This window comes from Dromaius novaehollandiae, chromosome 24 (assembly GCF_036370855.1).
Source record: "Dromaius novaehollandiae isolate bDroNov1 chromosome 24, bDroNov1.hap1, whole genome shotgun sequence".
NCBI lineage: Eukaryota > Metazoa > Chordata > Aves > Casuariiformes > Dromaiidae > Dromaius > Dromaius novaehollandiae.
Window position 1 is genome coordinate 7,623,567 of NC_088121.1, and position 19,594 is coordinate 7,643,160.

Sequence of the window (19,594 nt, forward strand, 5' to 3'; positions counted from 1 at the left end):
ATTAAGGGGCGGCTGCGGAGCGCGGCGCAGATAAGCTGGCGCAGGCTCCTGCAGGGCTGCGCTCCGAGCGCCGCTCCGCAAATATTTGTTCACGGCCTGCACGCCGAGCGCGGCGCGGGCCCGGCGAGTTTGCCTAGCGCCGGGGGACCTCGCCTCTTTCCAAAGCGTTTAGTCATGTTGTCCCTGGGCACGGCACCCCACGGCGTGCCCTGCTGCACCTCGGGGCATGCCCCCCTGCACCCCACGGCATGCCCCCCTGCACCCCACAGCACCCCAATGCCCCCACGGCCCCCCGGTGCCCCCCACGGCATGCCCCGCTCGGCGCGGTGCTGCTGCCATCGTGCCAGCGCCGAGCGAGCAGCGCTGCTGGGGGCTCCGCGGGGAGGGGGACGGCACAGGCGGGGGCACCCGGCACCCCCGGGGCGCAGGAGAAGGGGGGGGTCGGGGCGCAGGGGGTGCCCGGCGGCCGGTGCCCCAGCAGCCTGCGAACAAACGCGGCAGCAGCCGCCTTCGCCCCGCGGCGCGTTTGCCCTCGGCCCGGCTCCGGCGCTTGTTTGCTCGGCGCCGATAACGTCGCCGGACAAAAGCGAAGCGGGAGCCGGTGCCGGGAGGACGAACGCCGGCGGGTCGCCGCGCTCTGGCGCGCATCGCCGCTGCCAAGCCGCCACGGCCGGGAGACGGAGGCGCTGAGCCGCCGCGCCGGCGCAGATGGCTCCGGGGCGCCCGCGCCCGCGGCAGATGGTTCGCCTCGCAAATATTGTGCTTCTGTTTACCCGGGCATATGGGCGCCCGCAGCCGCGGCGAGCCAGGCGCAGGCGCTGCCGGCACGCCGGGGTTTGGGGTCAGGAGGAGGAGGCAGGACCGGAGCATGGCGCGGGGTTTCCAGCCATACCCCCTCCTCCTCGTTCGCTGCTGCAAAAGTTATGCTGGAGGCCGCTCGCCCCCCGTAACGCGGCAAGCCAGGCTCGCCCTCGTCCCGCTGCCCCCAAAACGGCCGGTTTTGGCCCATATCCAGCTTCGCAGAATGGAAACGCGGCGGGAGACCGGGCGCACAAGGAGCTCATTTACACATCTCCTGCCTTTGCTCGCAGTCGTCAGGGACCCGCTCGAGGACGATGGGCCTGAGCCACCCTGCAGAGGAGCCGGTATTCATTAAGCGGTATCCAACAAACACCTTCGGTCTGACACTTAACAGCCCTGTTTTGCCGGGATAAATAACCCCGCGACCGCATCAGCTGGTTTCTTCCTGCGCTGAAGCAGCAGCAGGGATGGCAGCGCACAGAGCTCGTTTCTCTCCCACTCCCTAATAAATCGATGCAGAAGAGAATAATACAGTGAAAATGTATATGCACGGAGGGCTGGGCAAAACGTGAGGATCTCCCCGTGTTTTGTCACAGCCCCGGCCGGCGGAGGGCTTTGCGGGGAGGTGGGTGAAGGCCGGGCAGGGGGTGTCGCGGTCTCGCAGCTCGGCGCGGGAAGGGGCGCCGGTGGCACGCCGGTGACGGCCCCGCTGTCGCAGGCCCTTCGCGACCAGGTTCTTCATCGCCGGGCCTGCAGACCGTCTAGCGAAGGGGAACCAAACCGGCCTTTCCGGTTCCCCCTCGTCTGCTGAGAACTTTTATAACACAGAAAACCAAACCGGAGCCGCAGACGGGGCGAATCCAAGCTGCAACATCGCCCTGGCCGCGCCGGTGCAATCGCCAGGACTCCCAGCCGCAGGCTGAACCCCCCCGCCGCCCCTCCAGCCCCTCCGCAGCGCGCACGGCCGCCGGGGCCGGGGCTGCGGGCGCTCCCCGGGGCCGGGCCGGGGGCCGCGGTGCGGTGCGGTGCGGTGCGGTGCGGTGCGGTGCGGGCAGGCGCCGCCCCGGGGAGGGCCTCCCGGCAGCCCCAGCCGCCCCGGCAGCCCCAGCCGCCCGAGCCGCCGCCGCCAGGGAGGTACGGGGGGCGCCGGGACGCGGCGGGGCGGGGCGGGACGAGAAGGGGAGCCCGGCCGGGGGCGCCGGGACGGCGCCGGGAACCGGACCGGGAACCGGACTGCGAACCGGACCGGGTCGGGCTCGGGGCCGGCGTGCCCGGGGCAGGGAGCCGGATCGGGTCGGGCTCAACCCCGGGGCAGGGAACCGGACCGGGAACCGGATCGGGTCGGGGTCGGCCCCGGCGTGTTCGGAGCCGGGAGCGGGACCCGGTCGGGCTCAGCCCTGGGGTCAGGAACCAGACCGGGTCGGGCTCAGCCCCGGCGTGCCCGGGGCCGGGAACTGGACTGAGTCGGGCTCAGCTCCGGGGCAGGGAACCGGGCCGGGTCGGGCTCGGCCCCGGGGAAGGGAACCGGACGGGGTCAGGCTTATCCCTGCGGTGCCCGGGGCCGAGAACCGGGCCGGGTCGGGCTCAGCCCCGGGGCGGGGAACGGGACCCGGTCGGGCCCGGCCCCGCGGTGCCCCAGCCCAGCAGGCACGGGGGCAGCTTGCCGGGGCCAGACCTGCCTGGTGCGGGGGTCCCGAGGCGGCCGCCGGCGTGAGGCCCCGGGCAGGGATGTCTGCAAGGACCGGCGCGGGGGAAAACCGCCCCGGTGGGAAGAGTAAATGCAGCAGCGCTCGCGTTAGGAGGGGAGGAGGCGAGAAACCCCCCCGCACGAGCCAGCGGGGTTTTCTGTGCCACCAGCCCCAGGTCGCGGTGCCGTGCCTGCACGCAGGTCCGTTTCGAAAGCAAAGACGAGGAAACCTTTGCAGGCCCGTGTCCCCGGCAGGTCCCGCGGGGTTTCGTTCACCGAGCGAAAGTTGGTGGATTTTCAGCGCTTTGTATTAACACAAACAGCGGCAGTGGGTGTTTGGGAAGCGCCGGACATCGCTCGGCGAGAGCGGGGAGCCGGGTGTCCGCGCTTGCTGCCCCGGCGGGGACCGGCCTCGTCGTCTGAGGCCGCAAACCGGGAACGGGAATAAAACCGGGCTGCAGCGGGGACGAGCTCCTGGCAGCCGCGGCAATGTGCCGGCAGCGGTAGCGCGATCGCAGCCCAGTGCGTGGTAGTTGTGCTGGGCGTGCACCGGCTGGCACACCCCATCCTCGTCTGTGGTTTGGGCAGGGACGTTGCCCATCACAATCCCAGTTGTTTTTGGAAACCCTTATCTCTGCGGCGATTAATTCTTGCGTTGTGTTGAGGGACCTGGGAAAAACCGCCGTATCCTTTGGCTCGGAAGCGGGCGGCGGGCGCTGGGCTGCAGTTTCGCCCCGCGGGGGGCCCCAGTGGGGGCTCGCGCAGGGACAGGGCAGACCTTGCCCTCTTTCACAACGTCTCGCCGGCTGCGAGCGCTGCAATCGCCGGCTGCCGGGTGGTTTTACGGGCTGCTGCCGACAGCTTTCCTTGCAGAGCGTTCTCCTTCCAGCCCGGCTCCGTGTGTTTGTCCGTGTCGGATGCAGTGAAAGCACGGGCCTGCCCCACGTTGGCTGGAGAAGTGGGCTGTCGTGGCAGGGAGCCGTGCTACGCCCAGCGCTGGGTGACGGGGCAGACTGGGCCGGTTCGCTGCTGCGGCTTCGTGCGCGCGAGAAACCCTGGAAAGCCCCGAGCGTGAAACCGCCCCGCTGAAACTCCCTGGGGTTCGAGAGACCGGGATCTACCGCAGGGATAGCACCCAGCCCGGAAGGCGCCGCGGGCCCGGAGGGGACGTCCGGAGCCTCTGCGAAGGTCTCTCCGTTCGCGTGTCAGGGCTAGCGGGATGCGGAGGCGGGAGGTCTGTCGGGGCGGCTGTCTCTGAGCTCCCTGTAGCCCGTTTCATTGGGAAACGTGGCCCCGTGAGCAGAAACCGGAGCGTGTTGGTGGAGGCACGTCCCGAAAGTTAGAGGTTGCACTGGAAGGCTGATTTTGTTGGGTCAGGAAGGATGCGGCTGTGCTGATGTTGTAGTTAAAAGCAGGGGGGTGCTTTTGATCTAGCTGCCATCCTACTGCGCTTGGTGTGCATCTCAGCGCGTGCAAGGCGGGTCCCTTTCGGATGAAGCCGCACCTGAAGACACGGTCCTGGCTCATCCTCGCGTGCTCCAGGTGCCGGTGGGCGCTGAGGCCACGGGGGCTGTCGTCAGCCCCTTAACACCCGCTCAGCGCAGACCTCGGGCCCTCGGCACCAGATCCGCCCGCGTTTTGCCCCTCTACGTGCTGGTGAAGACGCAGCCGAGTGTCCTGCCAGGCTCGCAGGGCGTGTGTTTCCACCTCCCACCCCTGCGCGGCGGCCAGAAAGGGAAATAGCCCGAGGAACGAGTGGGTGTGGGGATAGGCAACCCAGCCCTTAAGCCATAATGAGTCGGAAGCTTTTTATCTGCTTTGATTTTAGCTCTGAGCTTAATTACATGGGTGGAAAAATTCTCGTGAGGGGAAGCGGCCGGGGAAGCAGGCATGTCCGACCATCCTCGCCCTGGAGATCGCTGGCTCTGGGTGACGCTCTGCGCACGCTCGGCGTCTCGAGGCACTGGCGTGTCCCGGTTGCAGCTCCCCTGCCGTGGAGACCGCGGGGAGCCGAGGGCCCGTGAGGTCCACACGCTGGGTGGGAAGGTCCTGGAGCAGGGAGGGAAGGTCCTGGAGCAGGGAGGGCTCCCCGGGCTGAGTCCTCCGCAGCCCGGGTACGTGCAGTCAGGGCCTGTCTGTCACTGCGACACTGCTGAATGCGTTTTCTGCTTTCAGTGTTTTGTTCTTAATGCAGAAACTAGCTTTTATTTTGCTCTCCAGCCTCTCCTGGAAGCGAGTCGAATACACTGCGTGACTTTTGCAGGTATCTGCGCAGCAGCCGGATCCCCGAGTAAGCGCCCTGGGTATGGAGCTACCTGTTGCTCATCCGCCGAACAGTGGCTCATTGTGGCGCGGGGTTTCCCAGACGCCTGCGTGTCTCCTTCCCGGAGCTCCCCCGGCTCCTGTTTGCTCTCTCTCCGCTTTTGTTTCCTTCCCCTTGTCTCCCTGCCCTGCCTCTCCCGGAGCGGCTCCTGCCCTCCCGCGGGCCCGGGGCCGGCGGCGGTCCGAGCTCGTCCCTCCCGCGCCTTGGTCCGAGCTCGTCCCTCCCGCGCCTCGTGCACACGGCCTGCCGTTAAACGCACAGTCCTGCTCGGCTGCTCCCTCCGTGAAAACATTTTTCCCTCTTTTTGGCAGCGCTCCCGGAGCAAGCGCAGCGGGGGCGGCGACAGGCAGGAGCTTTCGAGCGGGGCTTGCGACGGCCGAGCTGGCTGTTTGCTTCAGTTGCAGCAGGTTTTATTAGCGCATCGTTGGGGAAACGTATTTTCGCTGTCCCGTGACGCAGGGCAGGGGAAGGACGTGCTCCAGATCCCGGGGCGAGGAGGAGGCGCCCGCCCGCCCGTGCACGGCCCCGCGGTCGGTGCCTTGCGGCAGGGCACCTCTGCGCCGCGCGGATAAGGCTCGGCTTGCTCCTGCAGCCTGCGAGCGAGGGAGAAGGAGGTGGGGAAAGGCAGAAAGAGAAGGAGAAGATGCGGAGGCAGCGCTGGGATTTTCCCAGGCTCATCTGGTTTCCCCAAAGCTTTTCTGTGCCACGTGCTCAGAAGCTGTCGGGGGGACCTGTGGGTTAAAACCAGCAAGCCAACCCCCAAACCTACCCCGGTTATTTACTGTCAAGGGCCCAGCCTTAAGGTCGTTGTCCCAGCCGCTACATAGGGCAAGTGTCCTCAGCTTGACTCGCTCCGCACGTGCTTTGCTTTCATTTTAGGGCAGAACCGTAAATTGCTCAAGTCCCTCTGTGCACCAGATCTTGCCTTTGAAGGCTCCGCGCTGCCCGGGGAGCACAGGGAGGCTTGTTCGGCTGGCTCCTGGGCTGAATTCGTACATCTTCCGTCTTTTTTTCCCCTGCCAAGTGCAAAGTTTCCTAGAAGTCACGGGGATTGCCTTGCGGCACGGCGTAGTCTTGAAATTCAGGTCGCTTATCTAGCCTTGAGAGAGACAAACACCCCAAACTCCCACCTCCCTGGTTTCCTAGAGCCTGGCCTGGAAAGTTTTGCTCGTCGAGGCAGTGCATTTTGGTGCGTTTGCTAAACATATGAGCTGCGCGTGAGGAGGGCCCTGAAAAGCAGACCAGACTGCCCCTGTGCCGCAAGGAAAATTTCTCCTTATCCCTGCCTGACAAGATGCATGTTTCCCCCATGATTTATTTAAAGCCCTCTGTTAAGTGCAGCAGCAGAATTATCAGCATGGATAAATGGAAATGCCTTTATTTGAAAGGACTCCTTGTCAGAGCCCATTACGGGCTTCCAAAAAGCATTCTTCTGATTGTTGTAATAAAATTATAGGGAGAAAAAGAGACTGGAAAGCCATTTGCCGTGCCTCGATGGAAAAGTTGAAGCTAATGGCTGTCTGCCCCATATTTACAGCTAAGGGTCTGCAAATATTGTTACTATGGCTTGCGTGATCCATGCGGCTTCGGAAATGCACGGTGACTCGATCGCCTGCCTGGGTCCTACGTTGCTAATGGGTCAATGGTTGAAGATGCAGCCGGCTCTTAAACCTCTGGACTCCGCTTTTCCTCCTGTTGGCTAAGCAGGTAGTGAACGCGGAGTAATAGCTTTATTGCCTTTCTGATGGGGAGATACTGCTGGAGTCGGAAATCACATCCCTCTTGGTTAAAACAGTCACGCTAACTGCAGGATGGAGAGACTCGTGGTTGAGGTGGGCTTCGCTGGTGAAGCGCTTGAGCTCTTCCGCGGCGCGTGCCGGTGGCAGCACTTCTCACCGCCACCAGCCTGCAAGGCGAGGGGATGTTTCTCCTCCACGTTGAAGACTGCGTTTGAAAGGAGCCAAAGGACCTTACGGCTGTGGCTTTTAAAGGAAACTGAGGCGGGGAAGATGCTCAGGCACCGCTGCTAGGCGCAGCTCGGAGGGAGGCCAGCTGTGGCTCTAACAGGCAGCGCAAGTGCAGGGCGCTCCGTGCTCTTGCCAGCTTTTGATAGTACTTTGTTTTCCCCGGTTTTCCAAAACCAGACTCCAGCTTAGCCTTTCAGCGTTGTTATAAAAAACTGCAGCGTCTCTCTAAACACTTCTCGGAGTATGTCCAAACATAGCTTTCGGTTTTTCCTGCCAGCTTGCAAGGCTGCAGCTGCCGCTGCGTGGCCGTTTGGGAGGAGGGGACGCGATGGCAGTGTGTCGTGCCGCGGGGCTCACCCCGGCAGTGGCTTGGCTTTGAGTTGTACAACGGCTCTAGCTCCCCTGCCTCGGAGGACGGAGGAAGGCACGGGCAGGACAAGCTCCCCGTCGTCAGCTGTGCAAGGAGGCACCGTGCACCTCTCCACGTCGGCTGAATCACGAGTTAGGCAAGGCCCGAGGAGGGCGATGCGCTGTTGCAGCAAGAGCAGAGCTCGTCTTTAGCAATCGCCGAAGGTGGGGGAAAAGGATTACCTGGCACCTCCGCCGTGCTTTCTGACGGATCAGCCCAGAAGGCTAATTTATCTGTCGTGTGCGGCCCTGCCTAATTAATCCGGCTGTCTGCTAGGTGAGACTTGTCCCGTGGTTTCTGCCTTTGTGGGAATCCCGCGCTGGGTTGCAGCAGTGGCCGGCCGTGGGGTGCTCCGCTCCGCTGCGGGACGCGGGGGGAGCAGCCCCGGGGCCGCGGCGCTTTCGTTGCAGCCTGCTCGTAGCATCGTCCCTGCCGGAGGGCTGCACTGCCCGCCGGGGAGCCGGCACGGTCTGCGTTGCCTCGCCGGACCTCCGTGCCCAGCGGCCCTGTGCAGGTGTGCTGGGGGCTGAAAAATGGCCCAGAGCCATCACGATCTTGCATTTGAGGAGCCCTAAGTCCTCCCGTGCCAGCTTAGCTCTTTAAAAGCATCCCAGAAGAAGGTGCATCCCCTTGGCCTCCCGAAACTTGCCGGGAGCGTGTGGGAGACGCCCGTGGGGAAGCCCTGCGGAGCACCGAGCAAAGGCTTGGTTGTGCCCTTGCCGCCAAGAAGCGCTTGCGTTTGGTTTTTGCAAACTGTGGATGTGTAGCGAGGAGTAGAATGAGCCTGAATCCGCTGCGGCTTTCGGGCGGGATCCGCGCGGGGGGCAGAGAGGCAGGGCTAGGCGGGAGCCGCGGCCACGCCGCCGAGGTCGGTGATTCGGAGTTCCTGGCGTAAATCATTGACAGCGTCGGGCAGGCGCCGGCGGCTGCGCGCGGGCCGGGAGCAAAGGTAGCCCTCGCCGCGGGGAGCCCCGGGCGCATGGCTTGCCGCGCGGCCGGAGGGAAGGGGCGCTGGGACGTCTCCGGGTGCCCGAGAGCCCAGAAGGGGCAGAACTGGGGAGAGGAGCGTGACGTGCTCTGAGGAAGGTGAGCAAGGACCAGTTTACTAATGTTTTTTTATGGGAGGGCTGCATTATATTTCTCGCGTTCCTCATAGTCTTTCTGCAGATGTCAGCAGGAGATGCCAGCGTTGGAGATAAGGAGCCAGCCTCAGGGAGACTGTGGCCTCGGTGGGGTGGTTCTGTGGTTCCCCGAACCCCGGCGTTGTGTGCTGGGTCCTTTCTCCCTGCTGTCTGTTCACCCTTCTCCTTCGAAACTGCCTCTGCTTTTCCAGGCGGCACCAAGGGATGTCGGACCCACCCCGCTGGCCCCGGGGCTGGGAGTGCAGCAGATCCTGCCTTTCGCAGTTGACGTCACGGCATCCTGGTATTGCTAAACAAGCGAGAGAAGTGCTCTCTCGTAAGCCAAAATAAGAGATAATTCAATTGAGAAGTAGACTTGTATGTCGAGTCTTCTGGTTTGATTGGATTTGCTGCATCTGCAGTGCAACACGGCAAGGCATCTGCGTAAGGCTTGTAAGCACTCGGATGATTTAGGAGCTTGAGTCCTGTCGGCTTCCAGCAGGCCGGAGATGCCAAAGGGAAGCTGGAGATGCTGGGAATCTGGGGGGAGATTTAACAGGCTGAACGAGTGGTTACTTTTGAAAACTTTCCTTCCAAAAAAAGGCCACCACGCTCATGAGATAAATGACCATGATCTGTGTTGCATCGCTGACTTTTGCTGAGCATTTCCAGGAGACTGTGAGCTTGTGTCTGTCCTGAGTCTGTGCTTAAGTCTATGCTGAAACTGTGCTTAAGTCTGTGCTGGGCATTGGTCTGTGCTGATGCTGTGGGTGAATGTCACTTGGCCAGCATGCTGTCTGTGCCTGCCACGGGTCCTGCATAGTTTCTCCTCCTCAAAGCCATAACAGCCTTTTGCAAGTAAAAAATGTTTGTAAAATACCTTGCTGATAGTTTGAAGACAGGAGCTCATTCATATATACACACACATATATATTTCAAAAAAGTATATTGCATCTGGGTTTCAGAAGCCCCAAAATCAGAAGCAGGGGTGGTGATAAAGGTCAGGCCAGAGAGGCCAGGCTGGAATTTATTGAAGCTGACACAATATTCGCTTGCTTGTCCTTGTCTTAAGAAAATGCTCCAAGCTTTTAGTGCATTTTTGGAAGAGAGTGGGCAGTAAGTTGCTCAGGCAGGAGAGGGAGCGTTGTTAGTAAGATGAGACAGGATCCTACCACCTTCCTTTTCTGCCTTTGCGGAGAGCCGTCCCAGGACCGGCGATCCTGCTGCTGCAGCGCGACTCCGTCTCGGACCACTCAACGCCACGGTCCCAAAGTCTTTTGATACTGCGATTTCACCCTTGGCAATGAACTGGGAGATGTGCCGCATGGGAGAAGGTGTCCTGTACCGGGGCCTTTTGGGTTTCCCCAGGGGAGGGGACCCCCCGTTCGGTGCACGTGAATTAAGGCTCACTTGTAATCAAGGCATGCGGCTGCGTGGCGCGCTGGGGAACGGTGTGATAAAAGGCTTTGCTGGGCAGGTGCCCAGCTTTCTTCCCGTTTTGCCTGAAATGAGGGAGGGAGCCGACAGCACGGGTCTGCAGCAGGAGTCACTGCTGGTGGGGACCGGGCTGGGACCCCTGGGTGGGAGGAAGGAGCTTTGTGGCCGGAGGAGCCCCAGGGGTAAGAGCGAGCGCGGGAGCGTGCAGCACCTCGGTGGCAGGGCGAGTGGCATCCGATAGCGTCTGGAGGCATCGGCGGACCTTTATAAAAGGCTGGGGCAAGGCTGGCACGGCTGGGAACGCGGGCTGCCGCCGCCGAGAGCGAGCGGAGGAGGAGGTCGCATGATGCAAGCTCCTGGCTTGATTTTACAAGCCCGCAGAGCGCAGCGAGTTCGCAGCGACTTTGCAGCTTAGGCGCTCGCCAGAGCAATCCTTCCTTCCTGCTCCTTTCCCGGCTTGTGTGTGCGCCTCTTCCTGCAAGTGCCTCTTTTCTGGGAATGCTGTTTTGTTTTGGCCCTTGACCCAATGAACTAGGCTTTCTCTCAAACCAAACAAGCAAACATGAAGCTAAGTACCACTGAATTGGGCTGCCGCGATAAAGAGCAAGGGCGTGTATGGAAAAAGCACGCAGTGGTATCATATCTGAGGGGCGACTTCTAACACAAACAAGCGTGGAATAGCCAGGGCCTGGGAGGAAAAGAAAACACACTGGCATGTTTGTGCAGCTGCATGCGGCTCTTGGCAGGCATGCAAGCCCGGGACACCGCGAATGACGCTGCAGCAGGGGTGCGAGGTGCGGAAATCTGGGGGCTTTGCCGCAGCGTGCGTCGCTTCCAGCAGTGGCTTGTGCTCTCAGATGCCACTTCAGAAGTTAAGGTCAAGGAGACGGGCTGCCAGAAGATGCGGTGTCTTGTGTTCATTTTAGGAGACCGAGTACGTCTGGTGCTTGCAATGGAGAAAATGCAGAAATTCAATTTATGCTGTGTAGGTGGAGTATCTACAGTGGGTTTGTGCTGCTCAGAACTTGAAATGCTCTGACAGGGCCGAGCCTGATTTGTTCTCTTGGATGCACCCAGGGGACCTGCCTCCAGCGTGTATCCTCCAAAAGTAAGATAGCGCTTCCCAGAAGAGAGCTGTGCGCTTCAGCGAGGCCTTGCTGTCGGGGCAGTCTTTGCGGCCGGAGCAGCCAGGAAAAGCTGCACGGTTGGTTTGGCTGGAGCGCAGCAGTTTTGCTTTCTGTTCTTTGTGCAGAGAGGCTCGGGGTGGCAGCCCGCCAGCTCCGCAGCCAGCCCTGCTCAGTCTCCAAGAGGAAAAAAGGCGAAGTACAGCGTGTGATTTTTTTTCCTGGTGGTTTCGGGTTAGTTCGCAGTAAAGCTTTTTTGGTGCGGTACCTGCTGTTAAGAGATCAATTAGCACCACGTCGGGTAGCTGACTGCGCCTCTAAGGACAGTTAATCTCAGTGCTTAGCAAATGTTAACAACTCGGCTCTAAGGTAGGCAGGTACTACAGCTGGGAAGGTAGCAAAGGGTAAAAAAATCTGCTTTCATGTATCTCTGTTATAGGATCCTGCATTTCTGCTGTTTTTCAGTAAGTGGGAAAAAAGTTTAGGACCAAGCTTACTAAAACCTTTGCCTTAGTTTCCACAGTGCTGCAGGAGCGTCCAAGAAGGGCTGGGTGGGAACCGCACGAATCCCCACCCTGCATGGGATGCTTAATTTGTGACACTGTGTAATTTGGGAAGAGGAATCGAAATGCAGTGAGTCCAGCTGCGTTTTAGGCGGAAGAAAGCTTCATGCAAAGGTGGGACGAAGGAAGGAGGCAGTCGCTGGCACTGCCCGCTCTCCTGTGCTGCGTGCCAAAAAAGTGGCGCAGAGGGAGCCCGACCCGTGCGGGACGGGTGCTGCTTTGCAGTTCCTAGCGCGGATGGCAGCAAGGACCCTGCTGCTGGCTGCCACGCTGTGTCCTCGGGTACTCTCTGCAGAGACGGTGTAATTAGATTTCCAGAGTTCGTCAGTGGAATAAAACGATGTTATCTTGCTCCCTGAAATTGCAGCTCGTGTAGCTTTTGCGTCCGGTCGTGTGCTAACCGGCACTTTCGGTCTCCTTCCAGACCTCGCCGTCTGCTTCGGGAGGGACCACACGGGTGACACGAGGATTGCACGCCCGGCGCCTGGAGAAATGCTGTGAGCCGGCCGCGGCCCGTGCAGCCAGCGGGCACCATGGCCCAGTCGCGGGCGAACGGCTCGCACTACGCCCTGACGGCGATAGGGCTGGGGATGCTGGTGCTCGGGATCATCATGGCAGTGTGGAACCTCGTCCCCGGCTTCAGCCAGGCCGACAAACTCCCGGCCCCCGCGGGAAACAGCAGCAAGCCTGAGCGCGGCGGCGGAGGCATCCTGAAGAGCAAGACCTTCTCCGTGGCCTATGTGCTGGTCGCGGCCGGAGTGCTGCTGCTTCTGCTTTCCATCTGTTTGAATATCCGGGACAAGAAGAGGCAAAGCGAAGATATTACTAGGATCCAGCACCAAGCAGCTGCAGAGCCCTCGCACCAGGAGGACAGGTGAGCCTTTTCCGGGGGAAAGGGGTGGGATCCACTGTAAAAATAAAACCAAGAGCTATTTTCCTCCTCAAATTGGTGAGGAGCAAACAGATAAGGCCAACAGTAGTGCATGCTAAAATAAAGACAAGCACGTCTCCTGGTTTAGGGTTCAAACAAGTTTTAGAGGTCAGGAAGGACTTCATGCAGCTGCATTTATGGAGCAGTAGGTAGAAGAAAGCACTGCTTATGTTTAAGCTGTGGTCTGGAAGGAGCCGTGGCCAAGGAAGCACTGCTGAGGCAGTAAGCGCCCTGCTTTGTTGGTATACAAACAGTATGCTGAGAGTGAGTGCTAGGAGATGTCGTTAATGGTTAACGCGGAAGAGGGATCGCTGCTGCAGCGGAGCAGGGAGGAGGAAGGCATGTGCTGCTGGGGCAGAAGAGGAAGGATGTGCTCTCTCGCTTGGGGCATGCAGAGGTGCCAGGCAACCTTTCAGCTACAGCCCCAGGAGCACAGTCAGGCCGGCAGCTGCAGAAAATGGAATTTAGACCTGTTGAAAGTCTTCGGGATTGGACTGTTTGCTCGGGGAACTCCACTGAGCAGGGCAAAGACTGCTGTCGTAAGAGGGACAATCTAAATAAACAGCTTCCACTCAAGCACAGATCATGGGAAAAATCCCCCAAATGTCTTAGCAGCATGGAAAATCTGCGCAGTACGTGGGGCAGATTATATGCTGTCCCCGCAGTGCTGCGCGTGGCATATTTTCTGTCCCGAGAGAGAAGGGGCTATTGAGAATAAAAGGGACCCGAGGCAGCAGAAGGCAGTCCTGCTGCTTTCTGCTTGGGAAATGCAGTAGGTGAGAGCTGCAGAGCATGCACGGATAACTTCAGAGCAGTTTTTTTCTGTGCTGGGATCCACAGAGAAGACTCTTGTGCTCTGGCAGATTATAAAAGTTAACGTCCTAACGCCAGAGACATGCAGACTGGTTGCAATCCGTTCTGTCCAACTGAAATGAACTGGTATGTAATGGAGAGGGGCAAATACTTCTACCCCTTTTTTCTGCTTTTGGTTTAATCTCTTGCTCCCCTCCCCTCCACCAACGAAGCCAAAGTAGCGTGAGACACTGATAGTTTTACTGTTATCCCTTACAGCCAAGAAGAGGACGAAGAGGTGTCTTCGCAGTACTATGTCCCCAGCTACGAGGAAGTTATGAACTCGGGCTATTCCGAGCCCAGAGACTTGGACAGGGGCAACAGGATCAGCGTATCGTTGCCCTCCTATGAATCGCTAACGGGGCTCGACGAGAACGTGCCGATGCCGGGTGCTGCCGGCGCGGAGCCCGGCGTGGAGCGGCAGCCCAGCCGGCAGAGCTCGCGCGTGAACAAGCGCCTGAAACCGCTCAAAGTCCGGAGGATCAAGTCCGAAAAGCTGCACCTAAAGGACATCCGGCTAAACCTCGCCGACGGGAACAGCACGGGCCCTATAACGATAGAGCCGCTCACCCCTCCGCCAAAGTATGAGGAGATTCAGGAGAAAGAACCAGAGAGCCAGCAAATGACTTAAAAAACAAAAAAACCCCAAAAAACTATGATTTTCCTGATTAAAAACACTGAGAGAGGCTTGATCTCTCAGCACAGAAGCATTTAGCACTCCCTGAAAACTGAAATATCAGAAGGAAATGATAGCTGTTGATGTCCGTATCGCATGGACGGGACAAGCTTTCCCAGGGATGGTCTTTCCTAAAAAACCGCGGGGGGAGAAAAAATTGAAGGCAAATAAGTCTGCTACTCTGAAGTAAATGAAGGCTGGAAGTACTGAATATGTATGTTGTTTTGTTTTAAATTATGGACTGCCTAACACATCCTCTCATCTCTTCTCTCCCTTGTCCCAGACAGGAATTTTCTAAGCCACAAAACTGGTATTTAAACAAGAATTTTACAAGCGGAAAAGGGAAATATCTTTGTCTTTTCTTTCTGAGTAAGAAAAAAGAAATGGTCAGATTAGCACTGCAGCTTTCTTTCCTCTGCTCCGCTCAGCAGCGGAGCTGGGGTGGTGGCACCAAGCCAGCCTGAATTCCTGCGGCGTTTCCTCCTCGTTGGCGAAAAGCGGAATCGGTGAACAAAACGACCCCTTAAATTGAGCAGACACGTAGGTAATCGCACGGCACCTAGCAGCTCTCATGCTGGCCTCAGAGCTCTGCTCCTTCAGAAGAGCACCGTATTTCTTGTCTCTGTTGTTTTCTCTTTGGTGTTTTGTGCCCCGTTACAAAAGTACAGTCTGTTTGAGGCAAGCCGATAAATTCAGTGGGTTGGTGACTATATTAGTGTACCTCTGCCAAAAGGCGTTCAAGATGTTCTGGTTTAAACTACTGTTGAATATGCTGTGCAAGCAGACCTTTTCTAAATAAATATTTTGTACGTTGTGCTTGCGTGCGTGTGCACTTGCGCATAGCTCGCTGCTCCCATGGGCTTCAAGCAGGAGCAGGACAAAGTCAGTCGGTTGTTTGCTTTCGGGTGGGTGCTGCTCCATGAGCTCCTGGGCTCCCAGCAGAGCTGTAAGGACTGCAAATTCACAAGCACCCCGGCCGCGTTTTCCCTTGTGTGGTGTGAATGTCAAGGGGTGGATGTGGAGCAGAGTCTCTGCTAAGCCCATGGCAGATGCCTGCTACACGGGGCCGGTCTGCCCTCTGCCTCTGGCCTGTCAGTGCGGATGGGACTTTGCCGGTGTGGATGTGGCAGGTGTGGGACTTTGAGCCGCCTGCCGTGCTGGCTCTTGCAGCACCGCAAGGAGTTGTCTTTGGTCACCGAGTCCAAGCGCTGGTGGGAACAGCAGATCTGCTGCTATGTGGCTCGGCGAGTGACGGTCCGTACAGCTGGTGCCATCTGCAGCTGGGGGCTTCTGCAGAGGCAGCCTGTTCGGCAGCGGTTGACTCGGTGGTACAGTCAGTAAAATGTACAGGATATGTTCAAACAGCCAAACCACAGGTAAAGAAGAGAGGCCAGTCCAAAGCTTTAGAGTAGTTTCTCTTGTTATTGCTGATTATTGTATATTCTATCTCATTGTTTCCATTACTTTAATCACAGGAATTTTGCTTTGCTGTGCCCCAAGAGACACCGTGATCTCAGATGGGTGACATAACAGCATTTAATAAGGGACTTCCTTAATGAAATAAAGGAAAAAATAGTAAAGGTGGGCCAGAATGAGGGTTTTTTCCCCCACTGTTTTTGTTGTTGCTTTTGTGTAGGGGCTTGAAAGGGAATGCAACTCTTAGAAGTTTTCTCCTGGGTGTGTGTGCCTCTAAGAGGGAAACAAGTATCTTAATTCCTTAATTCCTGGGCTGTCCTTTCTTAGGGTATGACTGTGTTCAAAATAGCAGATCCTACAGTTTTCTGTGATAAGCATATGAACGTGAAGATGAAGTCGTCTCTCGGTGGTTTTGTTCATGCATGCTGTTGGTTGATGGCTTTGGCCGGTTAAATCAGAGCTGTACATCCGACGGCTGCGTAGCAGATGTGTAACTTGGCGTTGAGAGACGCGGCGCGTACAAAGCCCGGTTCCCAAACGTGTGCGTGCTGTGTCCAAAATGCAACCTAAAGGAAAATAACATGTGAAAATAGAGTGATGTGGGAAGGGTGAAAACCCCAACCGTGACGGTTGTCTTGTAAAATCTGCGTAAACTTCGGGTCAATGGCGTGCGGTCTCGTGTCTGAGCAGCTGCAAGCTGAAACCTCCCGGAGCTTCTTCAGCCGGACTTTTTCAGCCACTTAATGAAAGAGGCTGGGAAAAGCGGAAAGCTTTCCAAGGATCTCGTCTGCAAAAAGAGCTATAAAAACGCTGTAAAATGCAGTGACCACAACGAAATGTCCTGTGACCAATGCAGTAATAATGCAAAAATGCCTGAATGCCTGATGAATATCTCCTCCTACCTGAACTCCTGATAGTGTTTGGGAGATGGAGGAGGAAGGGTGAGCGCGCCCAGAGCGTGACCGTCGCTTCGCTGGGATGGCTCCCCCTCCACGAGAAATTTAGGTTGCTTTGTAATATATTGCAAGCTGCAAGAGAACAGTTATTCCTGCAAGCATGACGGGGGAGAAAGGGGGGCGAGTGTGGTCCACGCAACCTGTGCACACCTGAAAGAAGATGCAATTAATCCAGATTTCAGAGTGCTTTATGTAATGTTTATCTGTGCTTATACTGGGTGTTTGCCTCGCTCCCCTCCTACGCACTTGCTGAGATTGGATATGTATCTTTGCGTCTCTGGAAGGTAATGAATGTCCGAGGGCACCTCAGGGGATGTGTGGAGCTGTTACTGCACCACAGAGAAAGTGTGGAGGTTGTTACTTTAAAAAAAAAAATCACTGAAATGCCAGGTTTTGGCCCTAAACCCGCCACCGCTGAAGCGTGCGACACGGGTGCCAGGCGAGGAAACGCCTGCGGCGGGTGGGCGTCGGGGGGGGGGGAGGTTTCCTGAACTTCCTGACCCCCAAGAAAAGCTGCTTCTCAAAATCCACGTTCCCAGTGGCTCAGAATAGCTTTCTGGGAAGGGAATTCCTCGGGACAAAAGCTTTTCCGCTCCGCGAGCGTGCAGCGACGCGGGGCCCCGCGGGCGGGCGGCCGCCTCGCCGGGGCGGCAGCCACCTCCCCGCCGGCCCGCGGGCACAGGGGCCCGGGCTGCCGGTGGCACGTTGCGACTTTTCCGCGTTTCGTCCCCAAAGGAGCCGGGAGCGGCGGCGGGCGGGCGGGAGGGAGCAGCCGCCATGGCCGCCCCGGTTGCCGCGGCGACCGGCAGGCCGCGGGGACGGGCGCCGCGAAATGGCGGCCGGGGCGGGGGGTTGCCTAAGCTACTGGCGGCGCGCGCTGGGCCAGCGCTGCCGAACGACCGGCGCTCCCTAAATCCGAGCTTCCCCGGCGAACCGGCGGGACGATGAGGGCCTTCCTGCGGAGCTCGGAGGAGTGCTTTCCGCTGAAGCCGCGGACGACCACCATAGGGAGACGCAGGGACGCAGACATCGTCCTGGAGGTAACTCCTGCCAGCTGCGTTGTCCCTGGGCCGGTGTCAAAGTTAGGTGTAAAATCTGCCGAAAATCAGAGGGCGAGACGGCTGTGTTGGCAGCCCGCTCGTTCGTTACAGGCAGGATGATGATTTGGAAGCAGGTAGGACGGCGCGTTAGACTCCTGCGTGCAAAGATCGGCGCCTAAAAGCTTTTATTGAGGTGCGAACGTAGCGAGGGCGTGCGCTGCTGGCGAGTCAGAAGCAGCGGCAAGGCCGGGCCGGCTTTCCGGCGCTTTCCCAGCCGGCCTCCCGCCCCAGTCCGCAGGTGTGGAGGATCGCCACGCGGTGCTCGAGCTCGCCGGCCCGGGAGGCGGCTTCGTCCTGCAAGACCTCAGCTCTGCCCCCGGCACCTTCGTCAACGGCTGCCACGTCCAGAACGCGGCGGTGAGCGTGCGCGCCGGGGACGTGCTGCGCTTCGGGCCGGCGGGGCCCGCCTACGAGCTCGTGGTGGACGGTGCTCCCCAGGTAAAGCGCGGGTGCCGCCTCGGTCAGGTCGCTCATGTGAAATGCAAAAAAAAAAGCACAAAAAAACATAAAAAGCATCACGGTACGCAGCGAGCTGCCTCCGAGGGAGCAGTCTGTGCCCTCCCAAGTGCAGCAAGCTTTGCTGGAGCCTTGCGAGAAGCAAGTGGGGAGGGGGAAAAAAAAAAAAAACTTGAGCTCCCTCTGCTGAAGAAATTCGAGCATTTCAATTGGTTAAAGGAAAAAGCATGTAACAGGTTTCCAAAAAAATGTGGGATGTGGGAAACCATAAAAACATGCCTGGTTCTGCAATGCTTACAAGTACAGGGTAGCCAAACTGGAAGACGTCCTTTACCTGTATTTCCATTTTACGCAGAATCACAGAGTGGTTGAGGTTGGAAAGGCCCTCTGGAGATCACCTAGTCCAACCCCCTGCTCAAGCAGGGTCACCTAGAGCACCTTGCCCAGGATTGTGTCTGGGTGGCTATTGAGTATCTCCAAGGAAGGAGCTCCACAGCCCCTCTGGGTGACCTGTTCCAGTGCTCAGCCACCCCCACCGTTACCTTTCTTAAGAAGACTAATTAGTAAAAGCAACAGAGAGGTTTTGTTTAAGACCAAACAAAAAAGTAAAGCTATTATTGGTGCTTTACTTGGCAGCGGTACCATGGCCAGGGATGCAGTGTTGTTCTACCCAGCAAGGCCAGACTATCACAGCCTGACTTTTGAGTACAATATAAATCCAAAGAGATTGTAAACATGGAAAGAATTTGATAAAACATCATGGAAATCTCCTGTCTGCGGAAAAAGAACTGTCACGGGATGTTCACCAAGATTTTGGGTTATTACACTGTAAAGGATGGATGAGATCCATTACTATTTTTATTACTATAGATCTCAAGGAACCTAGAAAAAGTCCTGGAGAGCTGTCAGTGTAGTGTGTCTAGTAATGGGAGTCCCAGAGCCTGCTCTTTGCACAGTCTACGTACAAATAAAACTTCCCTTGAGTAAGGCTGTGCATCCAGACAGGGGTTTGGATGTCTCAGGAAGTAGCCTGGCTTAGTAAACTGACCTTGGGAATCGAAATTTCTCCAGAAGGTTTAGGCCAAGAAGAAAAATATGCATTGCTACACTTTATAAGCCAGTGTGGTTAGAGTGCCAGTGCTATTTAGATAAGGTTTTTTCCCACTGGAACACTGAACGTTTTAATTTCAGCAAGTATATATGTACTATGCACACAAAAAAGCAGTTATGTACAGTGACACAGAAAAAGCACAGTTGGTTCCTCTTTATTGCTTTGGGCTTTATGATCCTCCTTTGATATACTAGCTTTGAAGCCTGACACTGCTGACTGCAGAGAGTAAATCACTTCTGCATTTCAGTTCATGAAGTGTTTACAGCGTTTAAAATAAGGAGCTCTCTCTCTCTCATTTTAGTAGTATTAAGGATGAATATGTTTTAAGGAAGAGTAACACTGAACTAAGATAGCACAGTATTCCATTACAAAAAAATAAATCGGAAGCTCTCAAAGTATAACAACATTAAAAGCAGACTGGAAACCTCTCCCTTCTCTTGTCAAGCCCTGAGTATTGCAGACACCCACAGAGGTTAATGAGCGAAGCACTCGGTAGAAGCAGCATCCTGACGCATGAGCCTCAAGTTTGTCTCCTGGATCTAATAAGATCTAAAAGACTAGTGTTTTCGGAGAAAGCTTAAGGATATATCTCTAAATTTCAAACGTGGGTGTTCTGGTTATTCCTGATGATCTTTTCTTAGATCTGCTGTAAGGAGTCTCAGTT

The 19,594-nt window shown here is 57.5% G+C and overlaps 2 protein-coding genes across 5 annotated transcripts in view; both read left to right on the top strand.

Moving 5' to 3' along the window:
* The first annotated feature begins 1,645 nt into the window (after window positions 1-1,645).
* TMEM51 (transmembrane protein 51) lies at window positions 1,646-14,705 on the top strand. 3 transcript variants are annotated; one of them, XM_064525653.1, is made up of 3 exons: window positions 1,646-1,935; window positions 11,857-12,306; window positions 13,435-14,705. In XM_064525653.1, exons 2-3 carry the CDS (start codon window positions 11,966-11,968, stop codon window positions 13,844-13,846), a joined length of 753 nt encoding a protein of 250 aa, XP_064381723.1. In that variant the 5' UTR covers window positions 1,646-1,935; window positions 11,857-11,965; the 3' UTR covers window positions 13,847-14,705. The 3 variants fall into 3 exon arrangements, 2 of the variants coding, with proteins under 2 accessions (XP_064381723.1, XP_025951357.1); XM_026095572.2 differs by lacking the exon at window positions 1,646-1,935 and adding an exon at window positions 7,530-8,273; XR_010392854.1 differs by lacking the exons at window positions 1,646-1,935; window positions 13,435-14,705 and adding an exon at window positions 3,679-7,463 and having other exon boundaries at window positions 11,857-11,966.
* Window positions 14,706-17,086: 2,381 nt separating this feature from the next.
* FHAD1 (forkhead associated phosphopeptide binding domain 1) overlaps window positions 17,087-19,594 on the top strand; it is a 32,221-nt gene continuing 29,713 nt past the window's right edge. The window contains exons 1-2 of one of the 2 annotated variants that reach the window (XM_026095551.2): window positions 17,087-17,303; window positions 17,595-17,801. In XM_026095551.2, coding sequence (XP_025951336.2) covers window positions 17,208-17,303; window positions 17,595-17,801 — 303 coding nt within the window. In that variant the 5' untranslated portion in view covers window positions 17,087-17,207. The remainder of the gene's footprint in view (window positions 17,304-17,594; window positions 17,802-19,594) is intronic. The other variant, XM_064525652.1, reaches the window with a different exon arrangement.

Coding starts and splice junctions, on each gene's coding strand:
- TMEM51 (XM_064525653.1), top strand. CDS start 11,966: ATGGCCCAGTCGCGGGCGAACGGCTCGCACTACGCCCTGACGGCGATA. Junction 12,307..13,434: donor CCCTCGCACCAGGAGGACAG/GTGAGCCTTTTC, acceptor TATCCCTTACAG/CCAAGAAGAGGACGAAGAGG.